This window comes from Leguminivora glycinivorella, chromosome 6 (genome assembly GCF_023078275.1).
Source record: "Leguminivora glycinivorella isolate SPB_JAAS2020 chromosome 6, LegGlyc_1.1, whole genome shotgun sequence".
NCBI classification, from domain to species: domain Eukaryota; kingdom Metazoa; phylum Arthropoda; class Insecta; order Lepidoptera; family Tortricidae; genus Leguminivora; species Leguminivora glycinivorella.
In genome coordinates, this window is record NC_062976.1 from 2,708,119 (window position 1) to 2,735,210 (window position 27,092).

Consider the following 27,092-nt stretch of genomic DNA (forward strand, 5'->3'; position numbering starts at 1 on the left):
ATTAATATTAGTCATTTTAAAACATATCTAGCTAAGAATATGGGCCAAATTGTCAAAACTGAGGTTCAAAAGTTTTACGCCTGTGTCAAGAGATGGCAGTCTATGCACTGTGATTACACATTTTACTTCGACAGTAACTCTCTATAATACTCGATCCTCTTTGTACGTAGCAATTAAGGGTTGGTATGTACAGCGCACGTTCATTTGCGTGAGCTACCAAAGATAATATAATTAAGGTACAGGGGGGACAATTTCAACAAATCGAGTCCGGCATACGACAAACGTGTCCCGCCCAGCCGGCGTATCATGCTTCTAATTTTATCACTTGTCCACGTGAATAAGACAACTGTCACTCTCACACTGACATACTTGCCAAAGCGTGACGGATGCTTTATCCACGTGGATAAGTGATAAAATTGGAAGCATGATACGCCGGCTGTACCACTTAAGCTTGGCGGCTGTTTCAGCCACGTCAATTATCTGAGTTTTGGAGCATAGTATAGTATTTTTGATGCGATTTAATTTAATAATATAAACTTCTTGAAAAAGACGGATTTAGGAATAAAAAGATCTATTTTGACTCATGTACCGATCAACTAACCTAACCACCAAATTAAAATTTTGAAAAAACCCCGACCGCGACATAGTGGACCGATTTCCATGAAACATGGCTAAGAACACTCCCGAATAACTCAACTTTCAAACAAAATAAAACGAAATGTAAATCGGTTCATCCGTTCGGGAGCTACGGTGCCACAAACAGACACACATAGAGACAGGCAGATAGACACCTCAAACTTATAACACCCCGTCGTTTTCGGGGGTTAAAAAGGAAGTAGTATAAAATTACTGATTTGCAAAAATGCTTGTTTGCACAAAATGCCCCATAAATTTAACTTAAGAGTACATAAAATTTTATTTGGTGGTATTTTTTAAGTTTGACGTGTCTGTCTATGTGTGTGTGTCTGTCTGTCTGTGTGTGTGTCTGTCTGTGGCATCGTAGCTCCCGAACGGATGAATCGATTTCGATTTAGTTTTTTTGTTTGAAAGTTGAGTTAGTCGGGAGTATTCTTAGCCATGTTTTATGAAAATCGGTCCACTATGTCGTGGTCGGGGGTTTTTTTTCAAAATTTTAATTTTGTGGTTAGGTTATTTGTTGAAGATGAAATGAATGTAATGCCCAGGAGGAGGACTCGGAGTCCCTGCCGGCGGCGGCGGCGGCGTCGCCCGCGCCCGAGTTCGCCGCGCTGCGCTGCCCGCGCTACCCGACCTGCCCGACTTGCCGGACCTGCCGGCGCTACCTGCAAGTACGTCAATAGATAACTAGACCATTGATATAGGAGGCTGCCGGCGGCGTCCGAGGTTCACCCGCCCCTCGCGTTGCCCGACCTGCCTGTCTTCCCAGACCCGTTAACCGCTAGTAAGTAAATACATGGCTAGAAGTTTACACAGGTGGAGTCTTAGGGCCGGTTGCATCAAACCGTCTGTCACCGTTAAAGCGTTCGTTAAATTTTATTGGATATGGGAAGTTTCATAGACGATGATGTATCTGTCAAATGTGGTTGATGCAACTGACCCTTAATCTTAATATATTCTCGATATCTCGGTTGTGACTAGGGTTGCCAACTTTTTTTTAGGGAAATATAGTATTTTAGAAAATTCCATCTAAAAAATATAGTACACCGAAATAAAATATAGTACGGTACACATAATCGATAACCAAGTCGTAGAGATCGTTCTTTCTGTCCACTCTAAGGGGCTCCATTCGGTTTTCATCAATTTTTGACAAGTTTTGTGTTGCATTGGTTCTCTTATTTAAGTATCGTCGAAAGTTGTATGGCCGAATATCACTTCCCAACTCACGTTTCGCGCAATTTTATTCCGCCGAATGTTCATTTCCCACTTTATTGTTTTATTTGCCAAGCTCACATTTACCAACTTAACATTTGACCTTTTTTAAAAAAGCAAACTTTCATGTTGTCGAATGTTTTACTTAGCGTAATATATAACTAGTTTATTTATTGTATGTAATGTACCAAATGTTTTATTGAACACCAACAATATATATGGCGTATTTCGAAAAATATGCAATATTGAGTCTTCTATCACTTTCTAAATGTATTGACAGGTGTGCAATTTTTACTTACGTACCTATTAATTAATATTATTAATTTCAATAGTTACCTACTGTTACATAATAAAATAGAAACATGTACGTTATTCAATCATAACAATATATTTTCAATTGAGTGACAAGCAAAATATGTCAACAATGTCAACAACAGTAACTAGGCAATAAGTATGAGAAGGTTTGATAGTTAGTTTATGACACGCCTCCCCCGTGATTTCCGGGAATCCCGGAGGCCGGGAGCAGTTGGTCCAAGTGACGTATCCAGACACGTCCATCGTCAATCGCAATCTCATAGTGTAGGTTACCAAGTCGGCGTTTCACTGTACCGAACTTCCACTTCTGTCCAGATCCGGAGTAGTTCCGTGCTTGGACTCGACTGTTTAAGGCGAACTGCCGATTTGTATTCGGTGCAGATTGAGCATGGCACTTTGGAGGCGCACGAATCTTCGCCGTCAGCCGTGTTCTTACTTCTCTGCCAAACATTAGTAAATAGGGTGAATATCCCGAACTGGCCGGCGTACTGCGAAGGGTACTTTTAACTCTCCGAATTTTGTCTGTAATCGCTCCACTCTCCCCCTCCAATTTATGCAGTGCTCTTTTGATAATTTGGACGTAGCGTTCCGCTTGGCCGTTCGTTGCTGGATGATACGGGGCAATAGTTTTATGTACAATACCATTATCTCTCATGAAGTTTTGAAATTCTTGCGATATAAATTGCCTGCCATTGTCGGAGACCAAAGTGTAGGGTACCCCAAAAGTATCAAATATTTGGTCTAGTTCCTTAATACAGTAAGAACTCGTGGTTGTTTTTGTGGGAATAACCTCAATCCATTTTGAAAATGCGTCTACCACGATGAACAGTTGATAACCACATATGGGACCGGCGAAATCTATGTGTATTCTTTGCCATGGGCCTGCAGGCTCTTCCCAGTGGTGAATCGGTGCTTTAGAAGGTGCGTTTTGTTCTAAACGGCACGTTCGACACGATTTGACTTTTTGTTCGATATCTTTATCAATGTTTTTCCAATATACAAAACTTCGTGCAAGGAGTTTCATTTTTAGCATTCCAATATGTCCAGTATGTAGTTCCTCTAATATCTGTTGACGTAATCTCTGTGGAATCATCACTCGTGTACCTTTTAGAATACAATCATTTTGTAATGTCAGTTCGTTATCATTATATCCTGATTCTCTGAGCGATGCGCCTGACTGAAGTGTTTGTAATAAGTTTCGTAATTCGGGGTCTTCTTTTGTTTCTTTAGCAATTATTTCCGGTGAGATATTTATTGAATTTATTTGCTTCATCTGGAATACGTAGTGTTGGTCAATTTTGTTATCTTTCGTTTTTTCAACTGGAAAGCGTGACAGGTAGTCTGCGTTTGCATTTTTGGTAGTATTTCTATATTCAATGTTGTAGTCAAATCCGGAAAGGAAATGTGCATAATGAAACAGTCTCATAGTGCTTAGGGTCGGTAATGTCTGGTGCGGGTGAAAGATAGATGTAAGCGGTTTGTGGTCTGTAATAAGGGTGAATTTTCTGCCATAACAGTAGTGAAAGAACTTTTTTAATCCCCAGAAAATAGCCGTCGCTTCTTTATCAATCTGACTGTATTTCTTTTCACTGGATGTCAAGGTTCGGGAGGCAAATGCTATGGGACGTTCTGAGCCATCTGGTAATCTATGACTCAAAACCGCACCAAGACCCGTGGGTGAGGCATCTGTAGCCAGAATCAGAGTTTTATTTTGATCAAAGTGCATTAATATACGTTCGCTTAGTATTTCTTTCTTGATAGATTTGAAACTTTCTTCGCATTTCGTAGTCCAAATATATTTCGTACCTTTCTTCAATAATTCGTTCAAGGGATTAGTGATGGACGAGAGATTAGGGATAAATTTATTGTAGTAGTTTGCCATCCCTAAGAATGTTCTCAATTCGTTTATGTTAGTTGGTCGTTGTGCATTGGCAATGGCCTTGACCTTGTCCTGGTTTTTGTGTAGACCGTCTTTATCTATGGTATGACCTAAGTAATTGATGCTACGTTTGAAGAAGTTACATTTTTCTTTATTGACTCGTAGGTTACTGTCTTTCAGTTTCTGTAGAACTAGTTTAAGTCTAGTAAGTAGTTGTTCTTCGGACGAACCTTGAATTATTATGTCATCGAAAAAGCACTTGACGCCTTCGATGCCCATCAACAGCTGGTCCATAAACTTCTGCCAAAGGCTAGGAGCTACCTTTACGCCAAACATGAGTCGGTTTACCTTAAAGGTGCCTTTGTGTGTACTTAGAGTCTGTAGTAGAGCACTCTCTTCATCCATGACCATGTTTAAGTATGCTTGTGTGATGTCCAAGGTACAGAATATTTGTCCTCCATTCATTTCGGCAAAGATATCTTCAATTATAGGAATCGGGTATTGTTCATCTTTTATTGCTTTGTTTAAAGTGACTTTGTAGTCTGCACAAAGTCGTATGCTTCCATTGGGTTTCACTATAGGTACGACTGGTGTACCCCAATCGGAGTGATCTATTTTTGTAATGATTCCTTGTTTTTCTAGTCTTTCGATTTCATCATCTACTTTGGCTCGTAATGCGTATGGAATTCTGCGTGGTTTGATGAAAATTGGTCGCGCGTCATCTTTCAGCGTTAGGTGGCCTCGAACGTTTGGAATCTCGCCCAAGTTTGAATTGAAGACGGTAGAATCGTATTCTTCCAATAACTTTTCAAGTTTTGTTGTCTTCATGCAGGTTTCTACGCTATTCATATCAGCCAAATCTACTTTGAATTCTTTCATCCAGCTTCTACCCAAAACAGGTTCGACGTCCATGTCAAATATGTATAATTTTCCATAAAATGTTTGCTTTTTGTAATTGCATTTAACGTATGCTACGCCGACGGGTTCGAAAGGTTCTTTAGTATAGGTTGTGAATGTCATAGAAGTATGTAAAATCTTGTTACTTATTTTTAGGTTTTTGTAGTCCTTCAGTGACCTCCATTGTCCTCCATTCATTTCGGCAAAGATATCTTCAATTATAGGAATCGGGTATTGTTCATCTTTTATTGCTTTGTTTAAAGTGACTTTGTAGTCTGCACAAAGTCGTATGCTTCCATTGGGTTTCACTATAGGTACGACTGGTGTACCCCAATCGGAGTGATCTATTTTTGTAATGATTCCTTGTTTTTCTAGTCTTTCGATTTCATCATCTACTTTGGCTCGTAATGCGTATGGAATTCTGCGTGGTTTGATGAAAATTGGTCGCGCGTCATCTTTCAGCGTTAGGTGGCCTCGAACGTTTGGAATCTCGCCCAAGTTTGAATTGAAGACGGTAGAATCGTATTCTTCCAATAACTTTTCAAGTTTTGTTGTCTTCATGCAGGTTTCTACGCTATTCATATCAGCCAAATCTACTTTGAATTCTTTCATCCAGCTTCTACCCAAAACAGGTTCGACGTCCATGTCAAATATGTATAATTTTCCATAAAATGTTTGCTTTTTGTAATTGCATTTAACGTATGCTACGCCGACGGGTTCGAAAGGTTCTTTAGTATAGGTTGTGAATGTCATAGAAGTATGTAAAATCTTGTTACTTATTTTTAGGTTTTTGTAGTCCTTCAGTGACATTGCAGAAAGTGCTGCTCCAGTATCGTATTCCATGTTAACCTTCTTGCCTTCAATGTCAACGGTGATGATGAATTTGTCCGACAGTTCGCTTTTGATGAGGTGAATGTCTGCCATGCCGTCGGTGCTGACGCTACTTGTTGAGTGATTCAGGAGATTCGTTTGATTGCGTTCAGTTCGTTGCATGCAAACACGGGCTAAGTGCCCTTCCTTTTGACACTTGATGCATGTACTTTTTATAGCGCCGCATTCGTTTGCTTTGTGATCGTTACCTCCGCAACGGTAGCATTTACCCTTAAGGTCTCTGATGGTAATTTGTGTCCTTTTTGTATTGTATCTCGGTGGGTGTACTGTTTCTTTTTGCGCTTGCGAAATTTTGTTAATATTCTCAGTAGTTAATTTCTGAATGGATGTAGACATAGTTGAATTTTCGTTTTTTCCAGTCTCCATTGATGTCGCAGTATGTACCAATTTCGAAAATGTCATGGTTTCGTCTTCTTGTAAGATTTTGGTTCTAATGTCACCATCCTTCAGTCCACGTATCAACTGTAGTGATAGAAATGAATCAATTGTAGGTTTTTTGCAGTGCGTGCATTTAAATTCACAGTTGAGCGACAGCCTTTTTAGTTCTGACGCGTAGATGGGAACTGATTCATCAGCTTGTTGCATGCGCGTAATGAATGTATGTTGAGACGCCCAGATGCTTGGTTTCGGGTCTATGTACTGGTCTAACAAGTCTGAGAGTTCTTCGAATGTTTTGTTAATTGGATCATCTGGAGAGGATAGATCGTGGACTCTTTCATGTAGATCTGGAGGTAGTGTTGATAGTAACATGTATACTTTAGTTTTCGGGTCAGTTATATTGTTCAGCAGCAGGTATACAGACAGTCTTTTAATAAAGTTCTTGAACGATTCTTTTTCTTGAAAAGGCGTAAAATTGAGCCTGGGTGTTTGTTGTGGTCGTAGATCTGTACTCGTACCTTCTAAGCTCCTTGTGGGTTGTGAAATGGAAACGTACGTTGAAGGTGCCTCGGTGATAGGTGTAGGGCGTAAGCCGTGCAGTTTTAATTTCAGTTGTAAAATATTTTCTTCAGTTGTATGTCGCTGTTCTATCTCCGATTCTAAATTTTCTGATTGAGCTTCTATTTCACTTTGAATTGTATCGAATTTCTTCTCATAATTTTCTAAACTTGACAGTCTCTGACTAACTTCGAAATCGGACGTAGGTTGAATCTGTTGTAATTGTGTTTGTAGCTTAGTTAATTGTCCGCGTATAGACGCCCGTAGACGAATAAGGCGTTCTGTTTCGTCCGCCATCGTCGCCAATTTGTTACATAATAAAATAGAAACATGTACGTTATTCAATCATAACAATATATTTTCAATTGAGTGACAAGCAAAATATGTCAACAATGTCAACAACAGTAACTAGGCAATAAGTATGAGAAGGTTTGATAGTTAGTTTATGACACCTACTTACTTTTTTTACATGACCCATATAAAAAAAATACCCATATTATAAGTACTTATATTTTTTATGAAATTTGATATTAAAACCGAAATAAATTACACATATGAAAGAAAAAGTGACCAAGTCCTCTGGTGCCTGAGGCTGGAACCGAACCAGCGTACTTTCCAATCGCGGGAAATGCCTCTTAATCCGCTCGGCCACCCAGGTCACAGCTGTCGAGGTCGAAATTATCTCTCATATGAGTAATCTATACAAGGACTCGTAGCGCCCTCATATGTTTCTTTCATATGTGTAATTTATTTCGGTTTTAATTTATATACATAGTAGTGTGACTACTTTAAGACAGCACAAGTTGAAATATTTTCAATAGATTATAATTTGACTTGTGTTCATTAGAAATTTGATATTGTTTTAAAAACATTTTTACTTCAATGAAATCTAGACTTTTATAAAAATGCAAAAGCGATTTTAATTTTAAACTAATTAAGGCAAAAATTTTGACCAAAGAACCAGTTTCGGTCCTAAAATAGTTCAACTTTGATGCTAAATATCACACAATCAATGAGCTGTGAAGTAGGTACCTAATTATGGGATGCTAGTTTGTTTAAAGACGATTCTGTTAATATGATATGCTTCAGAAACTATCGTAATATTCATAATAGCAATGGATTCAAATCGAAGCTCATCGGAGTAGAGAATCCCCTTAAGAAATGTCGTTTTTTAATATATCATGGAAAAAATACAAATGTTTGCAAACAACAGTGGCACAGTATAAAACCAGTAATAACTCTTCTTACAAACTTCACGCCGCGCGGTGTGTCCCCCTCCCTCCCCTCGCATGCGGCGAAAACATGCGAAACTGGTGATTATTGGGCTGGACAGTCGGGGCCGCGTTTGCGCGCTGTGTTGACGTGTTGAGTTCGGGAGAAAATGACGTCAGCACCGAAGACATATTTTCGTTACTGTAGTGTTTATGGGTGTATGGAAAGTTCTCAAAATGCGGAAATGTCATTCTTTAGAATTCCTAGACACCCAGAAAAGCAAGTGGTTGTTATATATTTGCAGTGTTAGGTACATTATTGCTTACGTAAATGGCGTAAAAGTGAGATTTAAAGCTAGAATGACACATTAAAATCAATAAGGATTTATCTGTAACGACATTTAGGTAGATGCTGCGATCTATCTAGCTCGAAAGTTTGGTACCTACTTAAATATTGTGCAAACATCTATTCAAACATTTTATGTAAATATGATTTCGTCAGTATTTAAGAAACAAATACGTACTTGAATCTTTATTAGATAAAAAGGTAGAAAGAGCGTTGGTACTAGCATAGCGCCATACACAGTTACTAATACGAGTAGGACAGTAGGTACCTACGTTTCTAGTTCAAACGAATCTTTTTTTTATTGTGATGGATTGGGTGTATTCTAGAGAAAACATATAAAATGAACACTTAAATTAACGCTTTTGCAATTATTGTTACACAATCTACTATTGCGCGTATGAGAGTAATATATTTATAATGATTTTTTGTGTCTTCAATACTGACTAATGTGGTGTCATGACGTGGTATTGTTATACTAAAACCTACTTACAGTTAATAGTACCTATTAGATTTACAACAACTTACATTGTACGAAGTCGATTATAGTAACGTTGTACAACCCTGCGTGACCTTGCGCAGTAGTAACGACCGCGCCGCCGCTGCCGGAGATTAACTACTGATATATCCTTATACTGTGACAGTGGCTTTATACGTAACTGCAATATTTGCAGGATAGAACGAAGTAATGAAATGTACAGTAAAGGTTAAATATGTATAAAAGCGCGAGCGGAGCGAGCGCGAAATTTTTTTCATTATCAAAAATTCAAAACGCCGCTCCTGGCGGTTTGACCCTAGTGTAAATTCGCCACTGGAATGGACCCCAAAAATATAGTACTTTTGCGTACTATATATGCTTCATATAGAATATAGTACGCTGGGCCAAAATATAGTACAGTACTATATTATATAGTACGGTTGGCAACCCTAGTTGTGACGCCTTCATCTTACTCGCTAAAAAGAATTCCTATTCTCGAATTATATTTTACCACCAAACTTATATTTTAGGTGTAAACTGGACAGTATATTTTCCAGAGTTTAAATGATTTCGAATAATCATTCTTCGTTTTCACACAGGCAACGACACATCCTGGCCGCAAATATCGCTAGCGCAGATCACCGAGGCCAACCAGCGAAAGGCGTCGAGCGACAAATCCGGCAGCCAGTCGCTCAACAACTCCACCGCCGTCTCCGAACGACCGCCCAGCGCTTCGCCTCGTCGCGACCAGCTGGAGAACAAGATAGACCAGCTGACTGGTGAGTTATCTTCTGATTAGTCGGGCGACCAGTTGCTCAACAAGTCTACCGCCACGTTCGAGCGTCCGCCTAAGCTTCGTATATTTTGATATTGTGTACTGGCGGTGGAAAGACGTTCCAACATTTGGTGGCAGAGAAAAGAAAGGTAATCGTGCGTTATGAAGAAAATATGAGTCGTGAATCATTCCTTATAGTTTTTCATGTAGGTATAGATCGTTTCGTTTTCTTGTCTAAGATTGTCACTGAAAATTGAAAAAGACATGTGATTTGCCCTTTTATGCTCATACGGGCATGACTTTATGACTTATTATGATGTATGGTCGTTTTGGGAATACAGACGTGTGTAGTGTGTGTACCACACCTTACCCACACATGTGCATAGCTTAGTATATATATTGGCATGTACTTGTTATTTAAGACACATTAAACGTATACTCCATACGAAGTAGTTATCATTTACGCTCCACATCACATGGCGATCCTGCCAGTGCGGCCTCGAGCTGCACTGGCGGCGCGCTGCGCCAGCCAGTATTACTGACCGTGAACTTTCGTAAATAAATATTTGGAACTCTAAGTGAATGAAAAGGACTATTATATATTTATAGTGACAGTGAAAAGTTTCAAGAGAATAAATAGAACTTACGGATTGGTGTTACGGGACTAATATATCAAATATATGAGTATCATATAGTGAAAGTGAAAAGATTACAGAGACTAAATCGAAAGTTACGGATTGGTGCTTATTGCAAATAAAAAAGAATATGTGCAGTGTGGACTAAGTTACATTTCTAATATCTAGACTCATGTATCAGGAGATTTTGAAAATAAATCTTTTTTTTTTCGAATAAACGAAATTGGCAAGTTGTAAGTTGGACGTTGCAGCTGGGAGATTGTTCGCGTCACGGACCCCGGGCGTGGCCTTGCCGACGTTGGACGCGACGACGAGGAGACTGGACACGAAGTCCTGGTCCCGCCACACAACGGTCATGGAATGGTCGTAATCTAAACTAGGTAGTTATATGGTTTTAGTTAATAAGTATAAGCAGTTGATTGAAAGTTTCTTCTTATGTTTAAAATAAATATGAAGCGCGTTATATGTATTATTTTCATTAGATAACTATTTTAAATTTCGTTTTTTGAGTAGGTAATAAAAATTAAGTTTCAAAATTGTGTCGGTGTGTACGTAATATTAGCAATTGCTATTATTTACGGAAATTAAGTTTAATAATATTGCGATGTAGGAATACAATGCATATGCAAATTAAATATTATGTGGAATCTAATTAAATGCTGCTTGATGACGAAATAGTAATATGGTTAAAAGTACGGCACGTTTTAATATTACATCATTCGATCTCTACTTTGCATTCAGTAATTCAAATTGGTAAACTTAACAAATGATTTCGTGCACTTGGATACAACATTCGTCATAGCGTACAGGTGGGCCGCGTCATCCGCGACACGTGTTCACATATAAGGGATCGGTATGTAGCTTCTGTTATTACGTCTCGAATTTCAATTTCAACATAATGCATTATTAATGTATTGTGCAATAATTTAGATTATTTCAAATTTATCGTATTTAACTTGGTAATTGCATATAATTATAATCTTACCGACTTTTGACCATATTAAACTGAAAATTAGTATTTAGAACTAGATTGTTAAGAAATAATAATAATGTACTTGGATGTTTCAGATTTTTTTTCTCGGAATTGACTATAATATGTTTACACGGATTTAACAATATAATAATCACGGCAAATGACATTATACTGTGGAAAATAAATATATTTGAGATTTAATGATTTTGTAAAATGTTAAAAGTGAATTGTTGGTATATGAAATGTTTTTGTTATTTAGGTATAGGAGTGTTCAAGTTTTGTTTTATTTTGCGACGGAGTTATGGCTAGAGGTTTTATTAATGTAGAGGGTGGAATAGAAAAGAATGGTTTGTTTTTTTAAATTAGGTATGTGTGCGAGATTTTGGAAGTCGAGTAAATTGAAGCAGGTAAGTTTTTCAAAGAGCGACTGGTCTGATCAACCAAGGGTTGTTGAAATTCTTATTTGTTGAAGTTTTATGGTGTTGGTTTAATTGTGGTTGGTATTTGAAAGTTTTTTAATGAATGTAACTGAATAGAAATAATTATATGCCTATTGTCTCTTCGGCTGCCCAAGAGGGGCCTTGAGCGATAGGTATAGCAAGGGTATGCCAGGATACAAGGCAGGCTAGGGAATCCTTGGAGATCTGATCATGATTCGGTCGAGTACCAATCGTGAAGACTCCTTGGACACATGGAAGGTTATTATGAAAGGACGTGTTAAAAGAACTGCCTGTGTGAGTAAATATATTGTATGTGTGCGCGCTTAAAAATAAATATCCTTGTATCCTGAGCAAATAAATAAATAAATATGTAAGGTCGGCCGGCCAGGTAAGTAAATGCGTTGTGTACCCTTGCCATAAAAAAAAAAAGAGAAGCACGCTTTAGATGCACAAGTAAATACAGTGTTATTATTATGATAAAAATAAAGTTAAGACGTCTATGAATGAAAGTAAGACTTGCAAGTAAATAATGAGATAAATATATTGACTGTTCACCCAAGGTACCCTAGATTGGGAGTTCATACTCTTACTGTACGTACTATCTATTTGGATTTGAATTGTATCGACGGATACTTATTACACTGTGGATTTTTTTATTTACTTAGTGTAGTTTTAAGTTTTGTGTTAAGTCTTTGATGTTGTTTACATTTTGTATTCTGGTTATTTTTATACAAATATGTATAATTGTTTATTAAACGATTCGTCATCAAAGCAAGCATAGATAACTAAGTGTATAAGTTGTATAACCTTTATAAAAATACATGGGTACCCACCCATGGTAATAACTATTGTATGGTGCCCTTAGCGTATAATGGAAATTTGTGTTTATTTTAGACAAATTTTATAATAACTTGTAATTTTCATTTATTTTACAGTGTATGAGTAACTCTTTTAAATTGAATTTATTATTCAGCAAATATTATTTCTTTCAACTTCAAAGTAATTTACTGTACCTACCTAATACTTGTATAAAAAAAAAACATGATTTAATTTTGTATAATACATACCTTCACTAAGAGCTTTTGCTTGCATTAGATAGTCTTCCTTACTTTTTACTTTGTGTAATTCTTTTTTTATATAAAAAAAAATATTACTCATAGTATAGAACAATATTTTTTTTTCTCTGAGGGGGAAGGTGTAGTGTGTGTACCACACCTTACCCACACATGTGCATAGCTTAGTATATATATTGGCATGTACTTGTTATTTAAGACACATTAAACGTATACTCCATACGAAGTAGTTATCATTTACGCTCCACATCACACGTGAATCGATGTGTTTATAGACCTTGTCATTCGTGACGGCGCATGTCTCGGTTTCTGTAGACAGGCTAGGATTGTGAAATATTGAATGACAAGTTCTATATGAGGTTTGTTTATGGTTTGACAGAGCAAGTGTCGGCGCTGTCGCGGTCGGTGTCCAGCCTGCGGTCGGCGCTGGGAGTCTCCGTGCCGGGGCTGGTGCGGCAGGCGGCCGACGAGGCGCTGCAGGCGCACGCGCCGCGCACTGCGCAGGCCGTGGAGGCCGCGCTCACACACGGGTGAGTGTGTGTGTGTCCGTGTGTCCGTGTGTAGCTAGTGCCGGTGCGGGGCTGGTGCGGCAGGCGGCCGACGAGGCGCTGCAGGCGCACGCGCCGCGCACTGCGCAGGCCGTGGAGGCCGCGCTCACACACGGGTGAGTGTGTGTGTGTCCGTGTGTCCGTGTGTAGCTAGTGCCGGTGCGGGGCTGGTGCGGCAGGCGGCCGACGAGGCGCTGCAGGCGCACGCGCCGCGCACTGCGCAGGCCGTGGAGGCCGCGCTCACACACGGGTGAGTGTGTGTGTGTCCGTGTGTCCGTGTGTAGCTAGTGCCGGTGCGGGGCTGGTGCGGCAGGCGGCCGACGAGGCGCTGCAGGCGCACGCGCCGCGCACTGCGCAGGCCGTGGAGGCCGCGCTCACACACGGGTGAGTGTGTGTGTGTCCGTGTGTCCGTGTGTAGCTAGTGCCGGTGCGGGGCTGGTGCGGCAGGCGGCCGACGAGGCGCTGCAGGCGCACGCGCCACGCACTGCGCAGGCCGTGGAGGCCGCGCTCACACACGGGTGAGTGTGTGTGTGTCCGTGTGTCCGTGTGTAGCTAGTGCCGGTGCGGGGCTGGTGCGGCAGGCGGCCGACGAGGCGCTGCAGGCGCACGCGCCGCGCACTGCGCAGGCCGTGGAGGCCGCGCTCACACACGGGTGAGTGTGTGTGTGTCCGTGTGTCCGTGTGTAGCTAGTGCCGGTGCGGGGCTGGTGCGGCAGGCGGCCGACGAGGCGCTGCAGGCGCACGCGCCGCGCACTGCGCAGGCCGTGGAGGCCGCGCTCACACACGGGTGAGTGTGTGTGTGTCCGTGTGTCCGTGTGTAGCTAGTGCCGGTGCGGGGCTGGTGCGGCAGGCGGCCGACGAGGCGCTGCAGGCGCACGCGCCGCGCACTGCGCAGGCCGTGGAGGCCGCGCTCACACACGGGTGAGTGTGTGTGTGTCCGTGTGTCCGTGTGTAGCTAGTGCCGGTGCGGGGCTGGTGCGGCAGGCGGCCGACGAGGCGCTGCAGGCGCACGCGCCACGCACTGCGCAGGCCGTGGAGGCCGCGCTCACACACGGGTGAGTGTGTGTGTGTCCGTGTGTCCGTGTGTAGCTAGTGCCGGTGCGGGGCTGGTGCGGCAGGCGGCCGACGAGGCGCTGCAGGCGCACGCGCCACGCACTGCGCAGGCCGTGGAGGCCGCGCTCACACACGGGTGAGTGTGTGTGTGTCCGTGTGTCCGTGTGTAGCTAGTGCCGGTGCGGGGCTGGTGCGGCAGGCGGCCGACGAGGCGCTGCAGGCGCACGCGCCACGCACTGCGCAGGCCGTGGAGGCCGCGCTCACACACGGGTGAGTGTGTGTGTGTCCGTGTGTCCGTGTGTAGCTAGTGCCGGTGCGGGGCTGGTGCGGCAGGCGGCCGACGAGGCGCTGCAGGCGCACGCGCCACGCACTGCGCAGGCCGTGGAGGCCGCGCTCACACACGGGTGAGTGTGTGTGTGTCCGTGTGTCCGTGTGTAGCTAGTGCCGGTGCGGGGCTGGTGCGGCAGGCGGCCGACGAGGCGCTGCAGGCGCACGCGCCACGCACTGCGCAGGCCGTGGAGGCCGCGCTCACACACGGGTGAGTGTGTGTGTGTCCGTGTGTCCGTGTGTAGCTAGTGCCGGTGCGGGGCTGGTGCGGCAGGCGGCCGACGAGGCGCTGCAGGCGCACGCGCCACGCACTGCGCAGGCCGTGGAGGCCGCGCTCACACACGGGTGAGTGTGTGTGTGTCCGTGTGTCCGTGTGTAGCTAGTGCCGGTGCGGGGCTGGTGCGGCAGGCGGCCGACGAGGCGCTGCAGGCGCACGCGCCACGCACTGCGCAGGCCGTGGAGGCCGCGCTCACACACGGGTGAGTGTGTGTGTGTCCGTGTGTCCGTGTGTAGCTAGTGCCGGTGCGGGGCTGGTGCGGCAGGCGGCCGACGAGGCGCTGCAGGCGCACGCGCCACGCACTGCGCAGGCCGTGGAGGCCGCGCTCACACACGGGTGAGTGTGTGTGTGTCCGTGTGTCCGTGTGTAGCTAGTGCCGGTGCGGGGCTGGTGCGGCAGGCGGCCGACGAGGCGCTGCAGGCGCACGCGCCACGCACTGCGCAGGCCGTGGAGGCCGCGCTCACACACGGGTGAGTGTGTGTGTGTCCGTGTGTCCGTGTGTAGCTAGTGCCGGTGCGGGGCTGGTGCGGCAGGCGGCCGACGAGGCGCTGCAGGCGCACGCGCCACGCACTGCGCAGGCCGTGGAGGCCGCGCTCACACACGGGTGAGTGTGTGTGTGTCCGTGTGTCCGTGTGTAGCTAGTGCCGGTGCGGGGCTGGTGCGGCAGGCGGCCGACGAGGCGCTGCAGGCGCACGCGCCGCGCACTGCGCAGGCCGTGGAGGCCGCGCTCACACACGGGTGAGTGTGTGTGTGTCCGTGTGTCCGTGTGTAGCTAGTGCCGGTGCGGGGCTGGTGCGGCAGGCGGCCGACGAGGCGCTGCAGGCGCACGCGCCACGCACTGCGCAGGCCGTGGAGGCCGCGCTCACACACGGGTGAGTGTGTGTGTGTCCGTGTGTCCGTGTGTAGCTAGTGCCGGTGCGGGGCTGGTGCGGCAGGCGGCCGACGAGGCGCTGCAGGCGCACGCGCCACGCACTGCGCAGGCCGTGGAGGCCGCGCTCACACACGGGTGAGTGTGTGTGTGTCCGTGTGTCCGTGTGTAGCTAGTGCCGGTGCGGGGCTGGTGCGGCAGGCGGCCGACGAGGCGCTGCAGGCGCACGCGCCGCGCACTGCGCAGGCCGTGGAGGCCGCGCTCACACACGGGTGAGTGTGTGTGTGTCCGTGTGTCCGTGTGTAGCTAGTGCCGGTGCGGGGCTGGTGCGGCAGGCGGCCGACGAGGCGCTGCAGGCGCACGCGCCGCGCACTGCGCAGGCCGTGGAGGCCGCGCTCACACACGGGTGAGTGTGTGTGTGTCCGTGTGTCCGTGTGTAGCTAGTGCCGGTGCGGGGCTGGTGCGGCAGGCGGCCGACGAGGCGCTGCAGGCGCACGCGCCGCGCACTGCGCAGGCCGTGGAGGCCGCGCTCACACACGGGTGAGTGTGTGTGTGTCCGTGTGTCCGTGTGTAGCTAGTGCCGGTGCGGGGCTGGTGCGGCAGGCGGCCGACGAGGCGCTGCAGGCGCACGCGCCGCGCACTGCGCAGGCCGTGGAGGCCGCGCTCACACACGGGTGAGTGTGTGTGTGTCCGTGTGTCCGTGTGTAGCTAGTGCCGGTGCGGGGCTGGTGCGGCAGGCGGCCGACGAGGCGCTGCAGGCGCACGCGCCGCGCACTGCGCAGGCCGTGGAGGCCGCGCTCACACACGGGTGAGTGTGTGTGTGTCCGTGTGTCCGTGTGTAGCTAGTGCCGGTGCGGGGCTGGTGCGGCAGGCGGCCGACGAGGCGCTGCAGGCGCACGCGCCGCGCACTGCGCAGGCCGTGGAGGCCGCGCTCACACACGGGTGAGTGTGTGTGTCCGTGTGTCCGTGTGTAGCTAGTGCCGGTGCGGGGCTGGTGCGGCAGGCGGCCGACGAGGCGCTGCAGGCGCACGCGCCGCGCACTGCGCAGGCCGTGGAGGCCGCGCTCACACACGGGTGAGTGTGTGTGTGTCCGTGTGTCCGTGTGTAGCTAGTGCCGGTGCGGGGCTGGTGCGGCAGGCGGCCGACGAGGCGCTGCAGGCGCACGCGCCGCGCACTGCGCAGGCCGTGGAGGCCGCGCTCACACACGGGTGAGTGTGTGTGTGTCCGTGTGTCCGTGTGTAGCTAGTGCCGGTGCGGGGCTGGTGCGGCAGGCGGCCGACGAGGCGCTGCAGGCGCACGCGCCGCGCACTGCGCAGGCCGTGGAGGCCGCGCTCACACACGGGTGAGTGTGTGTGTGTCCGTGTGTCCGTGTGTAGCTAGTGCCGGTGCGGGGCTGGTGCGGCAGGCGGCCGACGAGGCGCTGCAGGCGCACGCGCCACGCACTGCGCAGGCCGTGGAGGCCGCGCTCACACACGGGTGAGTGTGTGTGTGTCCGTGTGTCCGTGTGTAGCTAGTGCCGGTGCGGGGCTGGTGCGGCAGGCGGCCGACGAGGCGCTGCAGGCGCACGCGCCGCGCACTGCGCAGGCCGTGGAGGCCGCGCTCACACACGGGTGAGTGTGTGTGTGTCCGTGTGTCCGTGTGTAGCTAGTGCCGGTGCGGGGCTGGTGCGGCAGGCGGCCGACGAGGCGCTGCAGGCGCACGCGCCGCGCACTGCGCAGGCCGTGGAGGCCGCGCTCACACACGGGTGAGTGTGTGTGTGTCCGTGTGTCCGTGTGTAGCTAGTGCCGGTGCGGGGCTGGTGCGGCAGGCGGCCGACGAGGCGCTGCAGGCGCACGCGCCGCGCACTGCGCAGGCCGTGGAGGCCGCGCTCACACACGGGTGAGTGTGTGTGTGTCCGTGTGTCCGTGTGTAGCTAGTGCCGGTGCGGGGCTGGTGCGGCAGGCGGCCGACGAGGCGCTGCAGGCGCACGCGCCACGCACTGCGCAGGCCGTGGAGGCCGCGCTCACACACGGGTGAGTGTGTGTGTGTCCGTGTGTCCGTGTGTAGCTAGTGCCGGTGCGGGGCTGGTGCGGCAGGCGGCCGACGAGGCGCTGCAGGCGCACGCGCCGCGCACTGCGCAGGCCGTGGAGGCCGCGCTCACACACGGGTGAGTGTGTGTGTGTCCGTGTGTCCGTGTGTAGCTAGTGCCGGTGCGGGGCTGGTGCGGCAGGCGGCCGACGAGGCGCTGCAGGCGCACGCGCCGCGCACTGCGCAGGCCGTGGAGGCCGCGCTCACACACGGGTGAGTGTGTGTGTGTCCGTGTGTCCGTGTGTAGCTAGTGCCGGTGCGGGGCTGGTGCGGCAGGCGGCCGACGAGGCGCTGCAGGCGCACGCGCCGCGCACTGCGCAGGCCGTGGAGGCCGCGCTCACACACGGGTGAGTGTGTGTGTGTCCGTGTGTCCGTGTGTAGCTAGTGCCGGTGCGGGGCTGGTGCGGCAGGCGGCCGACGAGGCGCTGCAGGCGCACGCGCCACGCACTGCGCAGGCCGTGGAGGCCGCGCTCACACACGGGTGAGTGTGTGTGTGTCCGTGTGTCCGTGTGTAGCTAGTGCCGGTGCGGGGCTGGTGCGGCAGGCGGCCGACGAGGCGCTGCAGGCGCACGCGCCGCGCACTGCGCAGGCCGTGGAGGCCGCGCTCACACACGGGTGAGTGTGTGTGTGTCCGTGTGTCCGTGTGTAGCTAGTGCCGGTGCGGGGCTGGTGCGGCAGGCGGCCGACGAGGCGCTGCAGGCGCACGCGCCGCGCACTGCGCAGGCCGTGGAGGCCGCGCTCACACACGGGTGAGTGTGTGTGTGTCCGTGTGTCCGTGTGTAGCTAGTGCCGGTGCGGGGCTGGTGCGGCAGGCGGCCGACGAGGCGCTGCAGGCGCACGCGCCGCGCACTGCGCAGGCCGTGGAGGCCGCGCTCACACACGGGTGAGTGTGTGTGTGTCCGTGTGTCCGTGTGTAGCTAGTGCCGGTGCGGGGCTGGTGCGGCAGGCGGCCGACGAGGCGCTGCAGGCGCACGCGCCACGCACTGCGCAGGCCGTGGAGGCCGCGCTCACACACGGGTGAGTGTGTGTGTGTCCGTGTGTCCGTGTGTAGCTAGTGCCGGTGCGGGGCTGGTGCGGCAGGCGGCCGACGAGGCGCTGCAGGCGCACGCGCCGCGCACTGCGCAGGCCGTGGAGGCCGCGCTCACACACGGGTGAGTGTGTGTGTGTCCGTGTGTCCGTGTGTAGCTAGTGCCGGTGCGGGGCTGGTGCGGCAGGCGGCCGACGAGGCGCTGCAGGCGCACGCGCCGCGCACTGCGCAGGCCGTGGAGGCCGCGCTCACACACGGGTGAGTGTGTGTGTGTCCGTGTGTCCGTGTGTAGCTAGTGCCGGTGCGGGGCTGGTGCGGCAGGCGGCCGACGAGGCGCTGCAGGCGCACGCGCCGCGCACTGCGCAGGCCGTGGAGGCCGCGCTCACACACGGGTGAGTGTGTGTGTGTCCGTGTGTCCGTGTGTAGCTAGTGCCGGTGCGGGGCTGGTGCGGCAGGCGGCCGACGAGGCGCTGCAGGCGCACGCGCCGCGCACTGCGCAGGCCGTGGAGGCCGCGCTCACACACGGGTGAGTGTGTGTGTGTCCGTGTGTCCGTGTGTAGCTAGTGCCGGTGCGGGGCTGGTGCGGCAGGCGGCCGACGAGGCGCTGCAGGCGCACGCGCCACGCACTGCGCAGGCCGTGGAGGCCGCGCTCACACACGGGTGAGTGTGTGTGTGTCCGTGTGTCCGTGTGTAGCTAGTGCCGGTGCGGGGCTGGTGCGGCAGGCGGCCGACGAGGCGCTGCAGGCGCACGCGCCGCGCACTGCGCAGGCCGTGGAGGCCGCGCTCACACACGGGTGAGTGTGTGTGTGTCCGTGTGTCCGTGTGTAGCTAGTGCCGGTGCGGGGCTGGTGCGGCAGGCGGCCGACGAGGCGCTGCAGGCGCACGCGCCACGCACTGCGCAGGCCGTGGAGGCCGCGCTCACACACGGGTGAGTGTGTGTGTGTCCGTGTGTCCGTGTGTAGCTAGTGCCGGTGCGGGGCTGGTGCGGCAGGCGGCCGACGAGGCGCTGCAGGCGCACGCGCCACGCACTGCGCAGGCCGTGGAGGCCGCGCTCACACACGGGTGAGTGTGTGTGTGTCCGTGTGTCCGTGTGTAGCTAGTGCCGGTGCGGGGCTGGTGCGGCAGGCGGCCGACGAGGCGCTGCAGGCGCACGCGCCACGCACTGCGCAGGCCGTGGAGGCCGCGCTCACACACGGGTGAGTGTGTGTGTGTCCGTGTGTCCGTGTGTAGCTAGTGCCGGTGCGGGGCTGGTGCGGCAGGCGGCCGACGAGGCGCTGCAGGCGCACGCGCCACGCACTGCGCAGGCCGTGGAGGCCGCGCTCACACACGGGTGAGTGTGTGTGTGTCCGTGTGTCCGTGTGTAGCTAGTGCCGGTGCGGGGCTGGTGCGGCAGGCGGCCGACGAGGCGCTGCAGGCGCACGCGCCACGCACTGCGCAGGCCGTGGAGGCCGCGCTCACACACGGGTGAGTGTGTGTGTGTCCGTGTGTCCGTGTGTAGCTAGTGCCGGTGCGGGGCTGGTGCGGCAGGCGGCCGACGAGGCGCTGCAGGCGCACGCGCCGCGCACTGCGCAGGCCGTGGAGGCCGCGCTCACACACGGGTGAGTGTGTGTGTGTCCGTGTGTCCGTGTGTAGCTAGTGCCGGTGCGGGGCTGGTGCGGCAGGCGGCCGACGAGGCGCTGCAGGCGCACGCGCCGCGCACTGCGCAGGCCGTGGAGGCCGCGCTCACACACGGGTGAGTGTGTGTGTGTCCGTGTGTCCGTGTGTAGCTAGTGCCGGTGCGGGGCTGGTGCGGCAGGCGGCCGACGAGGCGCTGCAGGCGCACGCGCCGCGCACTGCGCAGGCCGTGGAGGCCGCGCTCACACACGGGTGAGTGTGTGTGTGTCCGTGTGTCCGTGTGTAGCTAGTGCCGGTGCGGGGCTGGTGCGGCAGGCGGCCGACGAGGCGCTGCAGGCGCACGCGCCGCGCACTGCGCAGGCCGTGGAGGCCGCGCTCACACACGGGTGAGTGTGTGTGTGTCCGTGTGTCCGTGTGTAGCTAGTGCCGGTGCGGGGCTGGTGCGGCAGGCGGCCGACGAGGCGCTGCAGGCGCACGCGCCGCGCACTGCGCAGGCCGTGGAGGCCGCGCTCACACACGGGTGAGTGTGTGTGTGTCCGTGTGTCCGTGTGTAGCTAGTGCCGGTGCGGGGCTGGTGCGGCAGGCGGCCGACGAGGCGCTGCAGGCGCACGCGCCACGCACTGCGCAGGCCGTGGAGGCCGCGCTCACACACGGGTGAGTGTGTGTGTGTCCGTGTGTCCGTGTGTAGCTAGTGCCGGTGCGGGGCTGGTGCGGCAGGCGGCCGACGAGGCGCTGCAGGCGCACGCGCCACGCACTGCGCAGGCCGTGGAGGCCGCGCTCACACACGGGTGAGTGTGTGTGTGTCCGTGTGTCCGTGTGTAGCTAGTGCCGGTGCGGGGCTGGTGCGGCAGGCGGCCGACGAGGCGCTGCAGGCGCACGCGCCGCGCACTGCGCAGGCCGTGGAGGCCGCGCTCACACACGGGTGAGTGTGTGTGTGTGTCCGTGTGTCCGTGTGTAGCTAGTGCCGGTGCGGGGCTGGTGCGGCAGGCGGCCGACGAGGCGCTGCAGGCGCACGCGCCGCGCACTGCGCAGGCCGTGGAGGCCGCGCTCACACACGGGTGAGTGTGTGTGTGTCCGTGTGTCCGTGTGTAGCTAGTGCCGGTGCGGGGCTGGTGCGGCAGGCGGCCGACGAGGCGCTGCAGGCGCACGCGCCGCGCACTGCGCAGGCCGTGGAGGCCGCGCTCACACACGGGTGAGTGTGTGTGTGTCCGTGTGTCCGTGTGTAGCTAGTGCCGGTGCGGGGCTGGTGCGGCAGGCGGCCGACGAGGCGCTGCAGGCGCACGCGCCGCGCACTGCGCAGGCCGTGGAGGCCGCGCTCACACACGGGTGAGTGTGTGTGTGTCCGTGTGTCCGTGTGTAGCTAGTGCCGGTGCGGGGCTGGTGCGGCAGGCGGCCGACGAGGCGCTGCAGGCGCACGCGCCACGCACTGCGCAGGCCGTGGAGGCCGCGCTCACACACGGGTGAGTGTGTGTGTGTCCGTGTGTCCGTGTGTAGCTAGTGCCGGTGCGGGGCTGGTGCGGCAGGCGGCCGACGAGGCGCTGCAGGCGCACGCGCCACGCACTGCGCAGGCCGTGGAGGCCGCTCTCACACACGGGTGAGTGTGTGTGTCCGTGTGTCCGTGTGTAGCTAGTGCCGGTGCGGGGCTGGTGCGGCAGGCGGCCGACGAGGCGCTGCAGGCGCACGCGCCACGCACTGCGCAGGCCGTAGAGGCCGCGCTCACACACGGGTGAGTGTGTGTGTGTCCGTGTGTCCGTGTGTAGCTAGTGCCGGTGCGGGGCTGGTGCGGCAGGCGGCCGACGAGGCGCTGCAGGCGCACGCGCCACGCACTGCGCAGGCCGTGGAGGCCGCGCTCACACACGGGTGAGTGTGTGTGTGTCCGTGTGTCCGTGTGTAGCTAGTGCCGGTGCGGGGCTGGTGCGGCAGGCGGCCGACGAGGCGCTGCAGGCGCACGCGCCACGCACTGCGCAGGCCGTGGAGGCCGCGCTCACACACGGGTGAGTGTGTGTGTGTCCGTGTGTCCGTGTGTAGCTAGTGCCGGTGCGGGGCTGGTGCGGCAGGCGGCCGACGAGGCGCTGCAGGCGCACGCGCCACGCACTGCGCAGGCCGTGGAGGCCGCGCTCACACACGGGTGAGTGTGTGTGTGTCCGTGTGTCCGTGTGTAGCTAGTGCCGGTGCGGGGCTGGTGCGGCAGGCGGCCGACGAGGCGCTGCAGGCGCACGCGCCACGCACTGCGCAGGCCGTGGAGGCCGCGCTCACACACGGGTGAGTGTGTGTGTGTCCGTGTGTCCGTGTGTAGCTAGTGCCGGTGCGGGGCTGGTGCGGCAGGCGGCCGACGAGGCGCTGCAGGCGCACGCGCCACGCACTGCGCAGGCCGTGGAGGCCGCGCTCACACACGGGTGAGTGTGTGTGTGTCCGTGTGTCCGTGTGTAGCTAGTGCCGGTGCGGGGCTGGTGCGGCAGGCGGCCGACGAGGCGCTGCAGGCGCACGCGCCACGCACTGCGCAGGCCGTGGAGGCCGCGCTCACACACGGGTGAGTGTGTGTGTGTCCGTGTGTCCGTGTGTAGCTAGTGCCGGTGCGGGGCTGGTGCGGCAGGCGGCCGACGAGGCGCTGCAGGCGCACGCGCCACGCACTGCGCAGGCCGTGGAGGCCGCGCTCACACACGGGTGAGTGTGTGTGTGTCCGTGTGTCCGTGTGTAGCTAGTGCCGGTGCGGGGCTGGTGCGGCAGGCGGCCGACGAGGCGCTGCAGGCGCACGCGCCACGCACTGCGCAGGCCGTGGAGGCCGCGCTCACACACGGGTGAGTGTGTGTGTGTCCGTGTGTCCGTGTGTAGCTAGTGCCGGTGCGGGGCTGGTGCGGCAGGCGGCCGACGAGGCGCTGCAGGCGCACGCGCCACGCACTGCGCAGGCCGTGGAGGCCGCGCTCACACACGGGTGAGTGTGTGTGTGTCCGTGTGTCCGTGTGTAGCTAGTGCCGGTGCGGGGCTGGTGCGGCAGGCGGCCGACGAGGCGCTGCAGGCGCACGCGCCACGCACTGCGCAGGCCGTGGAGGCCGCGCTCACACACGGGTGAGTGTGTGTGTGTCCGTGTGTCCGTGTGTAGCTAGTGCCGGTGCGGGGCTGGTGCGGCAGGCGGCCGACGAGGCGCTGCAGGCGCACGCGCCACGCACTGCGCAGGCCGTGGAGGCCGCGCTCACACACGGGTGAGTGTGTGTGTGTCCGTGTGTCCGTGTGTAGCTAGTGCCGGTGCGGGGCTGGTGCGGCAGGCGGCCGACGAGGCGCTGCAGGCGCACGCGCCACGCACTGCGCAGGCCGTGGAGGCCGCGCTCACACACGGGTGAGTGTGTGTGTGTCCGTGTGTCCGTGTGTAGCTAGTGCCGGTGCGGGGCTGGTGCGGCAGGCGGCCGACGAGGCGCTGCAGGCGCACGCGCCACGCACTGCGCAGGCCGTGGAGGCCGCGCTCACACACGGGTGAGTGTGTGTGTGTCCGTGTGTCCGTGTGTAGCTAGTGCCGGTGCGGGGCTGGTGCGGCAGGCGGCCGACGAGGCGCTGCAGGCGCACGCGCCACGCACTGCGCAGGCCGTGGAGGCCGCGCTCACACACGGGTGAGTGTGTGTGTGTCCGTATGTCCGTGTGTAGCTAGTGCCGGTGCGGGGCTGGTGCGGCAGGCGGCCGACGAGGCGCTGCAGGCGCACGCGCCACGCACTGCGCAGGCCGTGGAGGCCGCGCTCACACACGGGTGAGTGTGTGTGTGTCCGTGTGTCCGTGTGTAGCTAGTGCCGGTGCGGGGCTGGTGCGGCAGGCGGCCGACGAGGCGCTGCAGGCGCACGCGCCACGCACTGCGCAGGCCGTGGAGGCCGCGCTCACACACGGGTGAGTGTGTGTGTGTCCGTGTGTCCGTGTGTAGCTAGTGCCGGTGCGGGGCTGGTGCGGCAGGCGGCCGACGAGGCGCTGCAGGCGCACGCGCCACGCACTGCGCAGGCCGTGGAGGCCGCGCTCACACACGGGTGAGTGTGTGTGTGTCCGTGTGTCCGTGTGTAGCTAGTGCCGGTGCGGGGCTGGTGCGGCAGGCGGCCGACGAGGCGCTGCAGGCGCACGCGCCACGCACTGCGCAGGCCGTAGAGGCCGCGCTCACACACGGGTGAGTGTATATATGTGTGTGTGTGTGTGTGTGTGCGTGCGTGCGTGCGTGCGTGCGTGCGTGCGTGCGTGCGTGCGTGCGTGCGTGCGTGCGTGCGTGCGTGCGTGCGTGCGTGCGTGCGTGCGTGCGTGCGTGTGTGTGTTGCTTAGCTATGCTATGCGGCGAGGGTGAAGTGTCCTCTTCACAGACACTGCGTGGGTTGCATCGCCTGGGACGATATACGAGGGGCGTTCAATATATTGTCGGTATTGATATCTTACAACCTCTTTTACAATTTCTTTTGTTACTGGCCACTAAGGTTCATTCGTTGACATTAAAAGAAAGTATAATTCGAACCTAGATTTTCTTTTGTTTTTCTGCAATTGCCAAACAAACACGCACACCATGAGCGAATTATCAATGTTGACGAAATTAGAACATCGATCTGTTATAAAATTCTTGACTAAACAGGGTAAAAATCAAAAAACCATAAAAGAGGAGATGGATTGTGTTTACCGTGAGTCTTCTCCTTCTTTATCTACTATTCAAAAGTGGTCAAGCGAATTCAAACGTGGAAGGGAGAGTATTGAAGATGACCCTAGGCCTGGTCGGCCTGTAGTCGCCACTTCACAAGAAAATATTGAGAAGGTGGAAAAACTTATATTGGAAGATGGGCGAATGAAGATAAAATCAATAGCTAAAGTAACCAATCTTTCTATTGGTACCATACATGATATTATCCATGACCATCTTAATATGTCAAAAGTAAGTGCAAGATGGGTTCCGCGAATGCTGACTCGGCTTCAAAAAGATATGCGTGCCGCTTGTTGTTCCGATTTTATTGACCTGTGCGGTGAAAATCCTGATGAGGTCCTGCAAAAGATTGTTACTAGAGATGAAACTTGGGTTCATCATTATGACCCAGAGAGTAAACAAGAGTCCATGCAGTGGCACATTAAGGGTTCAGCTCATCCCAAGAAGTTCAAGGTCATGCCTTCAGCTGGCAAGGTCATGGCCACAATATTTTGGGATTGTGAAGGTGTTTTACTAATCGATTATAAAGAAAAAGGTATCAATATCACAGGACAGTACTACGCCAACCTTCTACGTCAATTAAGGGATGCAATCAAAGAAAAGAGGCGAGGAAAGTTAACCAAAGGTGTTTTGCTTCTGCATGACAACGCCCCTGTCCATACTGCTCATATTGCCAAGGCAGCTATAGCTGAATGTGGGTTTGAAACTATTACCCATCCACCGTACAGTCCGGACTTAGCCCCCAGCGACTTCTTTATGTTCCCCAATCTCAAAAAGGATCTGTGAGGAAATCGGTTTTCTGATGATGAAGCATTGAAGGCAGCAGTGGAGGAGCATTTTTTCACCAAAGATAAAAAATATTTTTTTGAGGGATTAAAAAAAAAATTGATCGATCTTTTAAGTGTATTAACATAGGGGGGGAGTATATTGAAAAATAAAAAATATCAGACTTTTCGTACCTGTTTGTTTTCATTCTCATACCGAGAATTTATTGAACACCCCTCGTAATATGGCGCAGGATCGCCCAAAATGAAACCTACGCCACCCTCTGAATCTCGCTGACTGGACCCGCAGGAAATGCCTACCTTTACGTGCGGAGCCAGGTCGGTTGCAGGTTATTTGCTTATTTCAGGTTAGATCCTACTTTCACCTGACGGAGACACGCAGTTCTGGATTTGATTTTGAAGTATTCCTCCTCCTAGACGGTTAAGGTTGTACGCCAATGCTAGGTTGCGAGACTACTGCTTAGTTGGGAGCTGCTTATTTAATTGGCAGCGCGCATCGCGCGAGTAGGCGCGGCGCGGCGCCGCGGCGGCCGCGTGGGCGCCGCGCGGGCGCTGGAGCCGCTCGCCGCCGCGCTGCAGCACGAGCTGGCCGCCAAGCTCAGCGCCACCGACGCTCTGCTGAGGGACAACATACAGAAACTAGTCACTAGCAAGGTATACTGTTCGACTGCAATACGAGTAGGCGAGACGGCGTCCGCGGCCGGCGTGGGCGCCGCGCGGGCGCTGGAGCCGCTCGCCGCCGCGCTGCAGCACGAGCTGGCCGCCAAGCTCAGCGCCACCGACGCTCTGCTGAGGGACAACATACAGAAACTAGTCACTAGCAAGGTATACTGTTCGACTGCAATACGAGTAGGCGAGACGGCGTCCGCGGCCGGCGTGGGCGCCGCGCGGGCGCTGGAGCCGCTCGCCGCCGCGCTGCAGCACGAGCTGGCCGCCAAGCTCAGCGCCACCGACGCTCTGCTGAGGGACAACATACAGAAACTAGTCACTAGCAAGGTATACTGTTCGACTGCAATACGAGTAGGCGAGACGGCGTCCGCGGCCGGCGTGGGCGCCGCGCGGGCGCTGGAGCCGCTCGCCGCCGCGCTGCAGCACGAGCTGGCCGCCAAGCTCAGCGCCACCGACGCTCTGCTGAGGGACAACATACAGAAACTAGTCACTAGCAAGGTATACTGTTCGACT

The 27,092-nt window shown here is 53.7% G+C and overlaps 2 protein-coding genes across 2 annotated transcripts in view; one reads left to right on the forward strand and one right to left on the reverse strand.

The window, feature by feature from the left end:
* LOC125226936 (enhancer of mRNA-decapping protein 4) overlaps positions 1-27,092 on the forward strand; it is a 61,982-nt gene that overhangs the window by 26,031 nt on the left and 8,859 nt on the right. The window contains 6 exon segments of the mRNA XM_048131117.1: positions 1,185-1,237; positions 1,341-1,385; positions 9,390-9,577; positions 13,074-13,224; positions 25,485-25,660; positions 26,401-26,735. Coding sequence (XP_047987074.1) covers positions 1,185-1,237; positions 1,341-1,385; positions 9,390-9,577; positions 13,074-13,224; positions 25,485-25,660; positions 26,401-26,735 — 948 coding nt within the window.
* On the reverse strand, positions 2,212-6,941 carry LOC125227603 (uncharacterized protein K02A2.6-like). The gene is made up of 2 exons (XM_048131947.1): positions 5,748-6,941; positions 2,212-5,117 (listed from the first exon to the last, which is right to left on the reverse strand). The coding sequence occupies exons 1-2, from the start codon at positions 6,578-6,580 to the stop codon at positions 2,324-2,326; spliced, it is 3,627 nt and encodes a 1,208-aa protein (XP_047987904.1). The 5' UTR covers positions 6,581-6,941; the 3' UTR covers positions 2,212-2,323.